Source organism: Heliconius melpomene, chromosome 10 (assembly GCF_056956725.1).
Source record: "Heliconius melpomene rosina isolate 202511_hmr_F chromosome 10, ASM5695672v1, whole genome shotgun sequence".
In the NCBI taxonomy this organism is placed as follows: Eukaryota; Metazoa; Arthropoda; class Insecta; order Lepidoptera; family Nymphalidae; genus Heliconius; species Heliconius melpomene.
The window spans coordinates 6,981,960-6,999,727 of record NC_140398.1 but is presented as its reverse complement, the minus strand read 5'-3'; the positions used below and the strand labels follow the sequence as shown (position 1 = coordinate 6,999,727).

The 17,768-nt window shown below is 34.5% G+C and overlaps 2 protein-coding genes across 2 annotated transcripts in view; both read left to right on the top strand.

Annotated features, from left to right (window-relative positions):
- Positions 1 to 389: 389 nt before the first annotated feature.
- The window catches only part of LOC146535363 (cell adhesion molecule Dscam2-like), a 138,049-nt gene continuing 120,670 nt past the window's right edge, over positions 390 to 17,768 (top strand). Inside the window, exons 1-2 of the mRNA XM_085191235.1 lie at positions 390 to 516; positions 3,924 to 3,966. Of these exons, the coding sequence (XP_085047361.1) occupies positions 3,927 to 3,966 (40 nt within the window). The 5' untranslated portion in view covers positions 390 to 516; positions 3,924 to 3,926. The remainder of the gene's footprint in view (positions 517 to 3,923; positions 3,967 to 17,768) is intronic.
- On the top strand, positions 8,978 to 10,475 carry LOC146535365 (uncharacterized). Its single transcript, XM_085191107.1, has 2 exons — positions 8,978 to 10,101; positions 10,470 to 10,475. Exons 1-2 carry the CDS (start codon positions 9,085 to 9,087, stop codon positions 10,473 to 10,475), a joined length of 1,023 nt encoding a protein of 340 aa, XP_085047233.1. The 5' UTR covers positions 8,978 to 9,084.

The window sequence follows — 17,768 nt, the reverse complement described above, 5'->3', positions numbered from 1 at the left end:
TTTCTGGGCTCAATACCTACTCGGGGAATTTAATAATTTAGTATTTTAATTCCTTCGCTTTAGAAACAAGACGAAGCGCGGCGTTGGTTGGTTCCGCCACTCACCACACAATGTTTCAAAAATAAGACGGAAAATGGGAAACGGTCTTAACAGATATTTGGGATATAACGTAAAACTAAAAAACAAATTACATTACATTATATTAATTACTACTAAAAACCAATTAAAATTGTGTCAATTATTTTATTAATATTCACAATTTTTTACCCATTCTATTATTCTGCTAAAGAAAAATCACCTTAATCATATAAGAAGATTAATTAAACTTTACCTATAATCATAATAGAATATGACGAGTACATTCTCCCGCCACTTGCGGTCGGCTTGTAGTCGCGCGCGGTCGTGCTACGAGCGCTACGCCGTCGTAGCTCGTAGCTAATACGTAGCTCGACGGTACGAGTGAAGTTTTGTATTGATGTGAGTGGAATGTTTGTTTGAGGATTTGAATTTTACTACGTAAGTATAAGTAATATTTATTTTTTATTGGTCGGGAAAAAGTAAAAAATACAAATAAAATTAATTTAAGTATGCAATATTTTCCGTTTTTAATAATATTATTTAAATTTGCATATCATATTCTATAAATTTTAATATATATTGCAATATATATTGCAATATATATTGCAATATATATTAAATATATAATATATATGAAAATGCATTTTCATATTCAAAACTATTTGCCCAAGCAGTTCCGCCACTCAACATGCAATGCCTGGAAAATTCAAAAAGTAGGAAACGAAAATGTCTTAATGGGAAAGGAGTATCTTACTATTAGGTTCTCAGGTTCCCTCTGCGTACCTGAATCTGCTATGTGAAGTGTGAAGCTAAAAAATATATTTAAAAAAAACTTTTTTACCGTATAAGCAAATTGTTTTAAGTAGTTTTCTCAATCTTTTATATTATTTTAATATTAAATTTAATAAATTGTTATAGTCTATTGCGTAAATATATTCCTTTTTGGTAAAATTGTTCCAATTATGTCAAAGAAACTTTATTTAATTAAGTTTAATAAATTAGCAATTTATTATACGCTTAAATATAATAAATAAGCACATTCACATTTCACATTTTTTTGTCACATAGGAAGCTAGGCAGAGGGAACATAATATTAAAACGCACGTGATTCCCACTTTTTGCTCAATTTTTTGAAGGTGAACTTTAACAAAATATTTGTCCAATTTTATATTACTCTTCATATAAAATAACTATACCAATAAAATATGATATAGTTACAAATGAAAGACATTTAGATTTGTATTAAAAAAGTGATAATTAAAAAAAAACTTGCAAACTTTATTGTTAATGCCTTGAGAATTCGGCAGAAAGTGGGGAAGTGAATGCTTTATATTAGGTTCCCAGGTTCCCTATGCCTACCCTGCTATGTGTGGAATGAGTGTAAAGCTAAAAAATATATATTAATACTAATAAAATAAAAACAATAATACTGCAGTTAATGAATCCTTTGTCATATTAATTGAATTTACACATTCAATAGACTTAATTTAATTTTTCTTTGAGTTGATTACATCGTGGTCGCAACAGATGTCCTATGGCGTAAAAATTAAATATCTTTTATCTTTTATTTTGCACAAATTCTCATTTTCTTCAAACGTACAATTCTAATATAGAAAACAGGTTTACTTCACTATGTAATATATTTTTTTTAGTTTCACAGTGAATTGCGCACGTGGCAGGCGGATTATTATATCTAGTGTTAAGACACTACGCTCCCCACTTTCTGCCAGTTGCCAGTTGCCATTCCTCGCGCATCACTTAATTTTCAAAACAACGACGCAAAACGCCACGCTTACTGACATTTGAATCTACAGCAAAAATATTTTATAGGTGTAATATACATTAAAAAAAGTCTAAAGCTGTTCTTTTAACGACTTTACAAAAGAAAAGAATATACTTTTAGAAAATCCATTTCCAATACATTTCCAATATAACCGCGATAATTAATGTTATTTAATTAAGAAATAATTAAAAGAGAAGTAGCGTCGTCTGTCTTTGTGCCTTTGTCGGAGTAAGTTATAACGGGAAGATGTTTAAAGTGGATTGTTCTCTACAATTACTATTTACATTGGCAGATGTTACCGAACTATGTTTATATTGGGTAGAATAAAAGTTTTTTTTACCTACGTAGCCAAAGAAAGCGGGGTGTCAAACACTACGATCTCTTCATACCTTTTTCGTCCTTCTGCTTTTTATGTTATCTTCCTACAGTGTAATCTGTACTGTGATTTCGAATGTCAATACAGGATATATTATTTTGATAGTACAGTGATTTTAGGAGCAGAATCTTATAAAATATGAAGACTACTAAATATAAAAATAAAAATAAAGGTTGTTAGTTAATAAAAAAATACAGAAGCAAGGAAAATGAAAATAATTGAAACAGCTCCTTTCCGCATATCAGAATCAAACCCACATCCATCCAGTCCTAGCTATATTTACAGATAAACACTGAGTTATTTTGCCAGGAGAGCCTCAAAAAAAAATGTAAAAACAAAAAAAAAGACAATGCCACCTTAATAAAAAGTAGGCTCTACACACCAAGTAATAATAAATTGCCGTGTATATAAAACACTTGGTCGCTAGAATGCGAGTCCGAACAAAAGAGTCGGTTTAAAAGAAGTATAATGCAGGAATGTTTTGTTTGTCCAGACATACTCTGTACTTAAGCATTGTGGGGAAGAATGGAACGCCTTATTGTAATATATTACTCAAATATACCTATATTTTAATCATTATAATTTTTAGATGTGTTCAGTGTAATTAAAAATGGGATTTACGTGTTATCCCGCTGCCTAAGGTAAGCAGAGATTACTTAGAGTTGAGACACTCCGTTCCTCATTTAGTGCTTAACTTCTTAATATATGGCATGACAACAGCCTCAAATAAAAAAAAACGTGCACGTTCGCAAGCCTGGTAGAAATTGGCATGCCTGTCGCAATAAATATAATACTGATAACTGTAATTTGGAGTATTATTAATTTCGAAGTATTGCTTGCCGAATGGCGGAACTTAACGCCAGGCTTTGTGTTAGTGCTTTAAAAAAAATAAAATATTAATAAATAATAATTCATTCCTTCGAGAATTTTCGAGAACCCAAAACACCGATTTTCTTGTTGAAAAAAGAGATGCCTAAAGGAAATAGAGATAGCTTAGTATAAAGTCTACAATCTATATACTTTCGTTTGCCGTGAGGGTGGTTACTTAATTACCACACAGTTTCGAATTAGAGTAGCCATTATAGAATTCTATTATTATGTTATTTTTAATAGTTCCAAAAAAGTATTATTATTTTGTTATTCTTTTTATCGGTATTTTCATATGAAATATTATTATAGTCTATAATATGGACTATCTATATTCTGACCTGCTAGACTAATATCATATTCCCAATAACTGCATCTAAACCGGATATCAGTATTACACAGGCTTCTAACTGCTGTCATCGTCGATATTGTTAGTTAGATGATTTAGAATTAACGGTGTATTTTAACAGTACAAATGTGGCTTTTATTAAGACGCAATGTCTCGAAAATTGGTATAAATTAAACGTTGGTAAACTTCTATAAAATAACGATTAATATACCGATGTTAAAAAATTCCTCGCTGTGGTAGATAAATCGCGGCGTTTAATTCCACCACTCAAAACACAACGTCTCGAAACTTGGACCGAATGTGCACAATATCTTAATACTAGGTTCTAGGTTAGTACCTTTTATGCAAGAAATAACGGGGAGCAAAGAAAAAAAATCCAAAAAATAAATAAAATTTATTTCAGTAGAATGTTATAAAAACATATTCAATAAATGCTACATGCATATATTTATAGTTTATTATTTTTTCAGGGCATGGAGCTCGTCGGATGCGTGGCCTTCCTTCTGCTGTCCGGTGAGCATGTTCATCTTTTGTCTAACTCGACTTTAGTTACGCTTCTATTCGATGGCTACAGTTTAACCGGATGAATTGAAACGCTTATTCGAAAGTTTATACAGTTTATATGTAGTTTTCTATTTTCTAGGAAAGTTTGTTTTAGTTGTTATAATAATTTTATATTGGTTTTAGCGAATATTGGGTTGATATTAATAAGTATACGATTTCTTATAAAATCAATCCCCAAATAGAAATCGAACTTAGAACCGACACGTGAACAGACAGACGCTGTGCTGCCACACTATTACAGTTTGTAATAAAATAACTTACTTTTAAAAAAATCCCAACAATAAAAATTATACAGACAGAATACAATACTTACACAATATATTTTGTATGACAAATTCTGCCCCACTCAAATATAACGACAGCTTCTCACCCTATTTTAGGGTGTTTCAAGTAATGTGTGTCAATGATAGCAGGTCTCATTGCACACTCGACCACGAACGTGCCCCGCTACTGGGGCTTAAAGAGCTTTTAGAATGAGCCTCAGCCGTCTGCTTATTGACACTGAATGTCGAAAGCTTAATTTTTTGTACCTTTTGTTATACACGCGAGAAATAAATAGGGGAGATTACTGAAAATAATTATAGGTAAGAATTTTAATATTTGAAGTTGATGTCAATTTTAAAATGGTAGGTCACCGGGAATTACAACTTATAAAAATTGACAAACTTAAGTTTGCGGGCATATGGACAGATTTTATATGAAATTAACCACATATATAAGTTTGTAATGATTTTTTTCTACTTATAAATTTTCACCCTACTTATAATATTTTGATTACGCGGCTAATTTTAAACAAAATGCAGAAACGTTCGTACATTATCTCTCGCTAGTATTTTTTGATCCCGTTGACTTAGAAACATGTTTTTTTCAGTACTTCAAGGGGGGGGGGGGGGGTACCATAACCCTGAATATTTCATATTAATTTCAGTTTTATACCTCCGATCTTGAGATAAATGTTCTTGACAGATGGACAACAAAATGTTCCGTTTTTACCTTTTGAGGTAAGGAACCCTAAAAAGTAAAAAATATGTTTACATTTTTTTCTGATTAAATCAAAATATTTTATATGAAAACATAATTCCTTTTCTACAAAGCAATGAAAGTTGATACTCAAAACTAACTATGTAAATAAACTGTAGTTGAAAAAGCCATAACATAGCTTAAGCAGTAATTGTTCGCAAAAAGTTTGGGTTAGCTTTGTTGAAGTAATAAGAAAGCTTGCTTGCATTATAGCTCTTGTAATTTTCGAGGATAAAGAATATAAAGTTTTGAGTGCAGTGAGCTGTATCTCGTTCGTTTGAACGCCGGTTTAGTTTCAAGCTCTTTGCTCCTTTATAATTACCTTTTAAACTACGTATAACGAGATTATAAGGATCGAGTAAAGAAATTTAGTTTGTTATTATGTTATTACTTTAGTTTTGTTGGATATATTTAAATGTTTTATGAGGTCAATTAGGTGCAGACCGTGCAACTATCAACGCGATAGGGAGCGAGTTCGATTCCCACTTGAGGAAATGAAATGCTTAACTGTTAACGAGGCAAAGCGTGGCGTTCAGTTCCTCCACTCAATATGCAATGCCTCCAGAATTCGGCAGAAAATGCGGAACGGAAGTGTCTTATTGGTAATAGCATGTCATAATAATAGGTTCCCAGGTATGCCTCTATGCAAAAATATTCAAAAATATTTTTTCTGCTTGTGGGAATTGAACCTACCGACATGTCACAGACGTGTTTCAACTTGTATAGTAAAACATTAGGGCACACAAATCTGATATCCATTAGTCTACCCACATCTGACGTTTGATATCCTCTAAATCAACAGACGAAATCGTCCACGTCAAAGGATTTTTAGGTATCCCCATCGACAAAAGTAACTTGGCCTTTCCTGATTTTTAATCAAAAGGACCGTAAAAGGGGGTGAAAGCTCAACGGCACTGGTCGTTGCATGCCCCACTTTTTAATTACATACATGACGCCGCTAGTGCAATTTTATAAAGGATTTCAAGTATTTTCAGTGCAAGCAACTCACGTACAGTCTTTGTTACTCGCGGATATTAAAACGTATGATCATTGCTGTTTTGAATGTAAAAAATCTATTGAATTTGCTCGCTTTTTTGAAATATTTTATTCCGGATGTGAAATGTTATTTATGGTTTTATGCATTTTTTTTTTGAGTTACAAAAGTTTTACGTTAATTCAAAGTGTGTTATGGTTATGTTTTTTATTTATTTTTACATAATTTGTAGGTTTGCGGTAATAAATTATTGCATTTTATTCATTAATTTTAGAGGTTTTATTAAATGCTGCCTTTTACAAGAGTGAAAAGTGGTGATCGAATACATTTATTACTTGTATCTCCCTGATTTATGCCTCATAGTGTTAATACATAGAAACAAAACCTTATTTACTATTATTTTTTTAACTTCACTGGGGGTCACGCAAAATGTATTTTCATATAAAAAATACTTTGTTCTAATATACTAATTATGAGATAGTAAATCAGGTAGAGTTAAATTTAAATTTTCCCCGAGTAAGGGTTAGCAACACGCTCCAATAGCTTGCTCTGCGATGAATAGGAAGGATTTAATACAAATACTAGATTTTCCACGTGCCATATTGTATTTACCTATGAAGTAATTATCTTACTCTTAAAGAAAATATGTTATTTCTGATGATTCTACACGATGGTAGGTTTTATTCCCGTTCGAAGTATTAATTATATTTAAATTACTTTAATTTTACCCTACCCTGCTGTTTGGGTAAAACTGCTCTGTTTGTTATTTCTGAAGTTAAATATTTTTTTTGTTTGTCTAATATTTCATATTATGTATTAGTAAAATTAATAACAATTTCTCGTCTAACTCGACGAATTAAATCAAGAAAATTATATGCAACTCTTTTTATATCACTTATATTCATAAAAAAAACTAATTCTAAGCACATTGTTCTATCGATAGGATAGTGAAGTATCAATTAGCGGCGGTATAAAACATCGCCTCACTAGATAGCAATCACTGGCTCTACAACCTCGGCTGTAGTGGCGATCAGGTTTGGCCGTGAGTAGAGAATATAGTGTCTATAGATACAACCGATAGTAGAAACAGATATCAATACACGAACTGGAAATGGTTGTTCAGCAGACTGTAAAATGGGGTGTTTTCAATAGAAAATATTAGTTCATTTTACATAGTGAATTGGTAAGGTTTTGGTATAGGTATGTAGATTTTTAGAATATCCGATAAATTTATTTTTTATATTAGGTACTGTTTATAAATTTAAAATGTATAAATTAATCTCAAAGCCCAATATTATTAGTTAACTAATCGTCCACCGCAACTTTGTTTGCGTGGACTTTAAAATATAAAATGCAAGCTCCAATTATAATTGGAGCTCGCATTATTATGATATTCCATTCCCGAATGAATTTCGAGAAATCTTCTAGCGATGATGATCTTTTAGCGATGCCTTACACTCGTGTGTCAGTCACTCAGAAACAGAAGAATTTTATATATTCGTAAATAGATATACAACGTATAAAAATCAATTTTTCTCACATATTTTTCTAAAACTCAGCCCACCGCAGGGTTCAGTCCTTGAGATCGTCATAAAAAGTGAATTCAATCTCGCAACAAATATTTGTGCGTCCGACCGCGCGGGACCGCCGTTATAAATCACTATTGAAGATATTATGTGGATATGTTAGCTCTTACACTTGACTTTTAACATGAGGAATTGTGAAATATACTATGGTAAACATGGTTTTGTTATTTAAAATGTGATTTAGTAACTTTATAATTAACAAGAATTGTTAAACGAAATTAGTTTCGGTTCTAAACGCAATGAGAAATGAGTGGGTAATGCTTGGGTGTAATGAACTCCTTTTAAATAAAAAATATAAATTTATTTTCACTTCCCCGTTCTGGTAAAAAAAGCGCGGCGTTGAGTTCCGCCACTCAATAAACAATGTCTTGAAAATTTAGCAAACACTAGGAAACGGAACCTAGTTATCCTATAGTAAAAATCGTAAAACTACTCAATAGTGTGGCTAATTTTTGTTTAATTTATTATAATTTAAATTTATTATTATTTTAGTTTATTGACAAAATATTAAATATCGACATTTGAACTGTACTGTATATAAGGCTGTATATAAAACACAGCCTTATACAAGTAAACATAGAGAAAAGACATACGGCAGGTATATGTATAGGTATAGTACGTTATAGTTAATACCCGCATCTCCCCAAACTAATATTGCTTTGAAGCGTTCAATTCGAAAGTCAATAGCTCGCTATTTGATTGCAAAATCAGATCTGTATACGTTTATGAAATATTTGGTAGAGTGCGTAATTGAAGCCGTCGTAGCGCAGAGACACAAGCGAGCGACTGTAAACGCGACGGTTGTAAGTACGATTCCCACTCGGGGAAATTGAAAAAATATATAATTTCAAAATTTGATTAGTTTTTTTTGTTAACAACAACACATAATAATAATGTTTTTTTTTTTTATTTTATTTGTTCACTCAACAGGTATATGAGACTAAGACGATGTTTTTTTCTCTATACACAGCTCTCAATTTCCTGTTTTTCTTCCATTTTAAATATATTACATATTAAATAACATAATTCAACAAAAAAATATATATTTTTTAAATAAGTATCACGTCGAATCGAACGGAACGGAGCGGAACGGAATCGAACTCATAACCGTCGCGAATGCAATATAAGCCTTATAGACAAATTAAGCCTACCCAGCTCACTACAAGTATACTACAATACAGTATACACTGCGCCAGGCTATTCGCTTACTCACGACGATATTAACGCACGTCAGCAATCTATATGAAACATTGCTGTGAAACTGTTTCCATTTTAATCTTACGTGATAAATGCCGTTTTTTAATATTTTTTTACATTTTTAAACTGTTCCACGCTAAGGGTAGTGATGTGTTGGCAATACTAGGTAAACGCAATTGTGCATAGCTAGTCTGGCAATAAACGTTAATTGGAAAGCACGTCTTTGATTTACTAGTGGCGACGAGGACAAACCGGTTTAATATATTAAAAATGTCGGTCGGTAAAATCAGTGAATTTAATTTAACAACCGGGAACTGGTTAGCATATACAGAAAGAATGGAAATGTATTTTGTGGCAAACAATATTAAGGAGGAATTAAAATTACCAACGCTTATATCGTTAATGGGCGAGGCAGCCTACGAGCTGTTGTCGAGTTTAGCGTGTCCGTTAAAACCATCAGCGTTAAAATATTCGGAAGCTACAAATCTTCTGCAAGAACATTTACAGCCGAAGCCTTCAGTAATGGCGGAGAGGTATAGATTTAGACAGCGGAGACAGTTGACGGGGGAGTCCATTGCGGAGTACGTGGCAAATTTAAAAAAATTATCAAGATTATGTGGGTTTAAAACAGACTTAGAGGAGAATTTAAGGGACCAGTTGGTGTGTGGCTTAAAAAGCGAAATGACGAGACAGAGGTTATTCGCAGAGGAAAACTTGAACTATGGAAAAGCAGTTATGTTAGCCACAACACTTGAAGCAGCAGAACGGGACGCCGGAGCGGTGGAGCAAACTGGAATTTTTACGGAATTGTCAGAAGGCGTAAATAAAATTAATATCAATTTATGTACAGTTTGCGGAAATGCAAATCATAAAAAATGGAACTGTAAATATAAAGAATACCAGTGTAGTTACTGTCATCAAATTGGTCATCTTCGCAGAATGTGTCGGAAAAAATTATTAGAAAATTCTCAACAAGCGAGGCAGGCCGTGCAATTAACGGAAAAATCATTTCTTTTAAAAAATAAGAACGTTTTAACGCCACGTGGAGAATGGCGGGACAGCGCGGGGAGCCGCGGCGGGCGGGGTGACGCCAGCGCACGTGGTCGCGGAGGCAGGTCGGCCAGTACCTACTGGGTGACGCAATCTGAGGATGACTCGTTGAAGATGCATGCAGCGTCAGAAGAGGTAGGACGGAGTCACTATAGGGCACAGAGTAGTGACCTTGAATGCTGTGAAGAAGAAGGCGACGAGCCAATGTATCAAATGTCGCTAACGCAATACAAGCCGGTACATATCACTATTTTAGTTAATGATATTTTTTTAAAAATGGAAATAGATACGGGAGCTCCGTTGTCGTGTATTAGTTTTAATACTTATAATAAACATTTTAATAATATTATGATATAACCGTGCCGTATCAAATTGAATTTTTACGACGGATCCCTTGTAAAACCATTAGGTTATATAGAAGTAAATGTGAAGTATAAAAATGTAACGAAAATGTTAGATTTGTACATTTTTAATAATGGAACAACTAATTTACTAGGGCGGCAATGGCTAGCCGAGTTAGGTATTGAAATACCTAAATTGTGTGTAAATTCTCTAAAAACAAATGTTTATGATAAAGATAAAATTGTTAATTCTATAATTTCCAGACATAAAGCATTATTTGATGACACGTTGGGGCGGTTCAATGGTGGAACGGTGAGCCTATGTGTGCGGGCGGGAGCGCAACCCGTATACTGTCGCGCGCGAGCGCTGCCGTACGCGCTGCGCGACCGGGTCGACGCCGAGTTAGATGCCATGCTGGCCGCCGACGTCATCGAGCCGGTTGACCGCTCCGACTGGGCCACGCCTCTAGTCATAGCTCGTAAGGCGGACGGGGGCATTAGGATATGCGCCGACTATAAGGTAACGCTCAATCGTGTTTTAATGGTTGACAGGTACCCGGTTCCAAAATTAGATGATTTATTTAGCGAACTGTCGGGGCAAGTTTGGTATACAAAGCTAGATCTCTCACAAGCGTATAATCAGCTGGAGCTCGATGAGTCATCTAGGGATTATACGGTCATAAACACGCATCGTGGATTATTTAAATATAAACGTTTGGTATACGGGCTAGCTTCGAGTCCCGGTATTTTTCAAAAATTCATGTCAAATCTTTTAAAAAATATACCTAACACGCTTATATTTTATGACGATATTTTAATTACAAATAAGGACTTGAAAACGCATTTAGAAACCATAGATAAGGTATTGCACATTTTAGAAACTAACGGGTTGAAAATTAAGCGCAATAAGTGTAAATTTCTTGCAAATGAAGTCAAATATTTAGGTTTTATAATAAGTAAAAACGGACTTGAAGTCGATAAAGACAAAATAGAAGCTATTGTTTCAATGCCGCCTCCTACTAACATTAGTGAACTTAAATCTTTTTTAGGGATGGTCAATTTTTATGGTAAATTTTTAAAAAATCTTAGTTCGTATTTAAGTCCATTGTATGGGTTGCTAAAAAAGGGGAAACATTTCATATGGGGTAAAAGTCAGAATATAGCTTTTGAACGAGTTAAAAAAATGTTATGTAGCACCGAAGTATTGGCACACTATGACATGAATTTAGAAACAATTCTCACATGCGACGCGAGCGAACACGGCATTGGTGCCATTCTAGCACAGCGTGAATCGGGAGGACGGGAACGAGTCGTTGCGTATGCGTCACGAGTCCTCACATGCGCGGAAAAACATTACAGTCAAATACATAAAGAGGCGTTAGCTATTATATTTGCGGTGGATAAGTTTCATCAATATCTATACGGTCGTAAATTTACCCTACAGACCGATCACAAGCCGTTAGTGAGCATATTTGGGCCTAACATGGGTATCCCGAGCACAGCTGCGAGTCGTTTACAGAGGTGGGCAATTAAATTGTCAGCGTATGATTTTAAAATAGAATTTGTGAATACGAGTAGGAATGTAGCTGATGTACTCTCACGTTTGATTAGATCGCATAAGGAGAACACAGTAATCACTGAAGAATTACCAGAACAGACATACCTTCATTTTGCAACCGAAGCTCTTCTGTTAGATTATAGACTTTTAAAAAAAGAGACTTCCTCCGATCCGATTTTGAGTCGTGTTTTGAGTTTTATTCAAGACGGGTGGCCACACGAAGTAGACATAAGAGAATTAAAACCGTTTTTTAATCGTAAAGAAGAATTATATACCGAGTTAGGGTGTATTTTATGGGGACATAGGATAGTAATACCTTCTAACTGCAGGGACAGAGTTCTGAGGGAATTACACGAGCCCCACATGGGAATAGTGAAAACTAAAGCGTTAGCTAGGAGTTATGTTTGGTGGCCGGGAGTGGATGAACAGGTGGAGGCAGTGTGCCGTGCTTGCGAAGTATGCGCCACCGTGGCGGAGGCACCGCGCCAACAGGCACCACACTCCTGGCCTTACCCTAACCGACCCTGGTCAAGATTACACTTGGATTTTTTAGGTCCTATAGCGGGTTTAAATTATTTAATCATTGTTGATTCTTGTTCTAAGTGGATCGAAGCTATAAATATGACACGGACAACTTCGCATGCCGTGATAGCCGTATTAAGAAACATATGGGCGAGATTCGGTCTTCCCCGTCAAGTAGTCAGCGATAACGCTACCGTATTCTCGAGTGATGAATTTCGAACATTCCTACGTAGTAATGGTATTGAACAATTATTCTCCGCACCTTATCATCCAGCTTCTAACGGAGCTGCAGAAAATGCCGTAAAAATTTGCAAACGTGTTATTAAAAAAGCTCTGTTACAGAAATTAAATCCTGATACAGCTTTGTGTAGATTCTTGTTATCTTATCGGAATACAGAGCACTATACAACGGGTGAGAGTCCTGCAAAGATTTTACTAGGTAGGAAATTAAGAATGAGATTAGACGTGTTAAAACCGGATCGGGAAGCGCGTGTTCAGACTCAACAGGCTCGAATTGAGAACGCATTAGGCGGAGCGCACCGACAGATGGCACCAGATGATGCAGTATGGTACAGAAATTATAGGGGTCCTAACAAATGGGTGGCAGGACGGGTAGAGAGCAAATTAGGTAGTTCGGATTACACAATTAGATCGGAATTTGGAACCGACGTACATAGGCATGTTGATCAATTAAAGCGCAGATATGAGCTGCCAGTAGCAAGGCAATCACGGGTAAGTAGCGGTCGTAGTTCTTTAGGGGGTGCTGTGACTAGAGAGGTGGTGTCGGAAGGCGGCACGGCCGACAGTCAAGTGGTGCACGAACAAAATGAGGTTCAGTCGTCGGACTCGCCCGGTTTGGATGATAAGAACCAATCGGTAGAATTACCAACACCGAGCCCCGATGCATCATGTAATAAAAGTAGTAGCGATATTCCTCAATGTTCACGGGAATCACCTAAGGCCATTAGAAACCGTAAACCTCCCCAACGTTACGGCTTTGAATTGATTAATATATCTAATTAATTTAAGTATTTATTAAGTATTAATTAAGTATTATTTGTAATTTATGTAAGTATTAATTTAAATATTCATTGTTATATGTCTTTAATTTAGGGTGAAGGTGATGTGTTGGCAATACTAGGTAAACGCAATTGTGCATAGCTAGTCTGGCAATAAACGTTAATTGGAAAGCACGTCTTTGATTTACTAGGTAGAAAAAATGTAACTTGGAGGAAACGTATACAATGTTGAATCATTAAGAAAGCATGGCTTAAATACTGGTCAGAGCACTTGGATGTTTTCCAAGAGACGCAGGTGTTAGCCCCGATACGTTAAAATTTTATTTAAAAAAAAGAACGTCGCACGAGGTACAAGTGTGTGACTGTTTGTGTGTTCAACCCTCTATAGAGGAAATGAAATGTTTATTAAAAAAATATATTTTTATTTCTTCCCTCTGGTGTCGAGGCAAAGCGCGGCGTTTAATGCCGCAACTCGACACGTAATGTCCCCAGAATTCGGCGGAAAATGGGGAATGGAGTATCTCAACACTAGGTTTCCTCTGCCTAACCTGGTAGGTGCGAGATACAGCTGCTCTATTTTTTTTTTCTATTAAAAAATACAAAAGAACACACTTAAAAAAGAACTTTCTAAAAAAATACATATCAATTAAATATATTTTTGTATCGATTTCGTATATTTTGTTATAGTGGAAACATGCAAGGTTGGTGTCTATAATCGCCTTACACCATCAAAGCAGGAGTAACGACTCTATGGAATGAGAGCTCTAGAATTTCTACATACATACGTACCTAGATAGTTACTTATTTCTTGTATAGCTTAGCCTATTTATATAAATTAATTAAAAGTTTGTATAGTTTATGTAATGCTTAATAACAAAAAAAACATTTTTTTTAAACTTAGCTTCACGCTGTATCCCGCATATAGCAGGGTAGGTAAAGAGACCTAGTGTTAAGACACTCCATTCTCCACTATTCGCGCAGTCGCCCAGTTCGCACTGGGTGAGTTTGAGATTCCTTTTTTTTTTTGTTTATCTTCTTCTCTTCTTTAAAACTTCATCAAAACGTTTGTCCACACTATGGAAAATCCATATAATTACATAAGTTATTTTACTTTATCTTCATTATCTTTCCTGTGCTTTGTGATGCACAGTTAGGCAGTTAGTCTTAATTGTCGACAAACCATAGTCATTACTTGCAGTCGAGCTCTACAATTCTGACAATTGGATTAGCCCAGTAAGTGATCCCACTAAAGGGCTTAGATCGGATGACAGTCGTGCTAATATAACACATTAGAGCTTAATAATATTAAAAAAAAAAACAGCATCACGCTTTTTCTCTCATTGCAGTGAGAGAAAAAGCGTGAAAGCTTGGCCTATCAAGAGAATCTAGTACTAAGACATTTATATCCCCACTTTCCTTTGTTTTTCGAGATATTGCATGTTAATTGGTGGAGTTCTACACCGCGACGTCCCTTAGTTCAGTGAAAAGATATGGGGTCACCGTAAAAATCAACATGTACCGCGTACATTATCCCCTATATTTGTTCCATTTTACCCATATTCTCCCCTACATGAAATTAGAACAAACTCTACCTACTGCTCATCTTCTACCAACATTTAACATATACACATCTGTGTATAATGTATAACTTAACTTGTGCTCAGAGATTAATAGCAGATGTTAAGCGGTACGTGATTTGATTACTAATAAAGGGATCAATGGTTAATGACGTCACGCCTGCACGACAGTTCCGTCACGGTAGTGTGCCAGTTTATATTAAGTTTATTATATTTTTGTATAATAGCATTTAAATATAATGTATATTTATTGTTTGCAATTTGACTGTGTCACGCATATAGGAAAAGTAGACAGAGTGAAACGAAGTCAACGCTTCGTACAAGAGTCAAAATAAGAAAATTGATATTGGATAATATAGATATTATTGCTTAATTATAGAGTCTAGCTCTAGGTTCGTAGATTTTTTTAACATTTTCTTTAAAGTAAAATAAATATGTAGTCAGGTATCTATTTGTGGTCCCTGATGAACGCTCGTTAACGACCGCAGTGCAAACTGTTGGAACAGCTAAATTTAGTAAAAAACTAACGTTTGTTCGTTGTAAATAACTTACGTGTATGTACTATACATAACTTAGTACTTATATATTACGTCAAGGAAATAGCTATAAATATAATATTTAAAAAATATTATTGAATAGGTGCATTTCCAAAATTCATTTATGTAGTATGATTTTAAAGTATTTGAAATAAGAAATATATTAATGTTTTTGACATACTTTTTCACGTTTTTTACTCCATAAGGCAAATGCGTGTTGCAATTTCTTACCCTGAGTTGGAGTCAAATCCACAACAGTCGCGCTTACAGTCTTTGTAAATAAAACAATAGAAGTTTGATATCTTCTATGATTCACAGAAAAGCTGTAAGCCATATATAAAATTATTTATTATATTTATCTCTTGGAAATCTGAAATTTACTCAAACACAACGAAATTCCTAAAAAGTACTACTACTTTCATCCGGACGGACATCCATACATACAAGGGTTCCATTTTTTTCTTTTTAGATATGGTACCCTAATAAATATGTATTATAAAATCTATAGTATTCATTTAAGATAGGTAAACCACTATCTATCGCATCACTTAAATAACTACTATTTCGAAGTACTCAAAATTCCACCATTCGAGTTCGGAACATCAGAGATTATCCGCCAAATCCTTGCAAAGCTTAAGTTTGGTATACACTGGAGCTGATCTTTTCCCACAGATATTTTTAAACATACTACCATACAGGTTTATTACATAGTTTTGTTAATATATGCCATAAAAGCGACGGCTGTGCGTTTGATTCCCACTCGAGGCAATGAAATATTTAATAGTTTAAATTCTTTATTCCGGCGACGAAGCAAAGCGCGGTGTTGAGTTGCGCTACGCAACATGAAATGCCTCCAGAATTCAATAGAAAGTGGAAAACGTAGCGTCTTAATACTAGGTTTCTATGTTCACTTTGTCTATCTTTCTATGAGTGGGGTTTCAGCGTGAAGGTACAAAAAGAAATCTTATACGACCCTGCGCAGCGTTGAGTTCCGCCACTCATTCTAAATAATAAAAGCACGGCACACATAAAATAATATACGTATATCAGTAATATCAGTAAGAACGTAACCTTAGATGCTTTGCAATGGTAATAACTGTAACAAGTAACGACGCCTCCCTCAGGAGTTCCTTAACGGAATAAGCATGAGCTTTGGAATACTTCATTTGTCTTTGTTAACTGAATATTCTGTGTATTTAATATGTCTCTTAGTTATCTTACGTTTTAAATAGGTAATTAATTTCTTACTTTCACAATCACAATGAATATTTGTTTTTAACTACAGCAGGAAAGGCAGTGTAGGGAACCTAGTGATAAGACTGCTACTTACGTTCCTCATTTTTCGGGTATAACAATTTCAGGAAATGAACCCTGAACCGTCGCGTTTACGCTTGTGCAACTGCGCCATAAGACCTTTAATATAATAATTGTTAAATAAAACAGTTTTACGCTTTTTCTCACATAGGAAAATAGGCAGAAATACTCTGTTGTTCACTTATAATAAAAAAATATTCTTATTATAATAACAATTATTATTACGTAAAAATATGTAAATAAAAAGTAATGGAAAACGTGAAGAAAAATATACATATTGAAAGTTTATTTCAAAAGCTTTCAGATTTTGACCCAGTCTTTAAAGCTATCCATATTTTTAAGCTTTCCACATTGCTTCGTTCGAAGGATCGTTGGTCTGAGCTTACGTAAGCTTGAAATGCAATCAACGTCTCACGGTAGCCTTATTTGGTTTGTGATGTATGGACGTATATTGGAATATATGGTAAAACGTACGTATATAAAATTTTGTAGAGATTAAGTTTATGACAACTGCCTTCTGTCAACCATATTTTAATTGAGCCAAGATATAGTGGCTTACTGTACCTTATTGAGATAAATATTAAGGCAAAATATAGATTCTTAATTTTAAATTTTTCTGTTCCTGACCTCACTAGTAAAAGGTGAAAAGAAAAATTACAATATGAAATATAACTAAATCATATACATATTATAGTTCGTGAGGCTTAAGTTATACTTTAAAAAGAGCGCTTAGTAAAAGTAGAGACAGATTTTTTAAAAAAAATATACAAAGGATCAAACTTTAATATGTAAATTCTTCTACAATTTTATGTGTCGTTTGAACTAATAACGCATAGCTTCGGTATATCATTTAGAACAGCGTTGGGTGCACGGTTCTCTTTTTCTTTATTTCATAGGATAAAGGTGAAAGCCGGTTGTCACAAAGCAGCATAATCTGGTTTAGGTTAAACAAGGTATGCGTCTAGAGTGACGGCTGACATCACACGTACACTATGTAGGAACACTCACACAAATGCAAAGCTTAGGTTACACCTCGC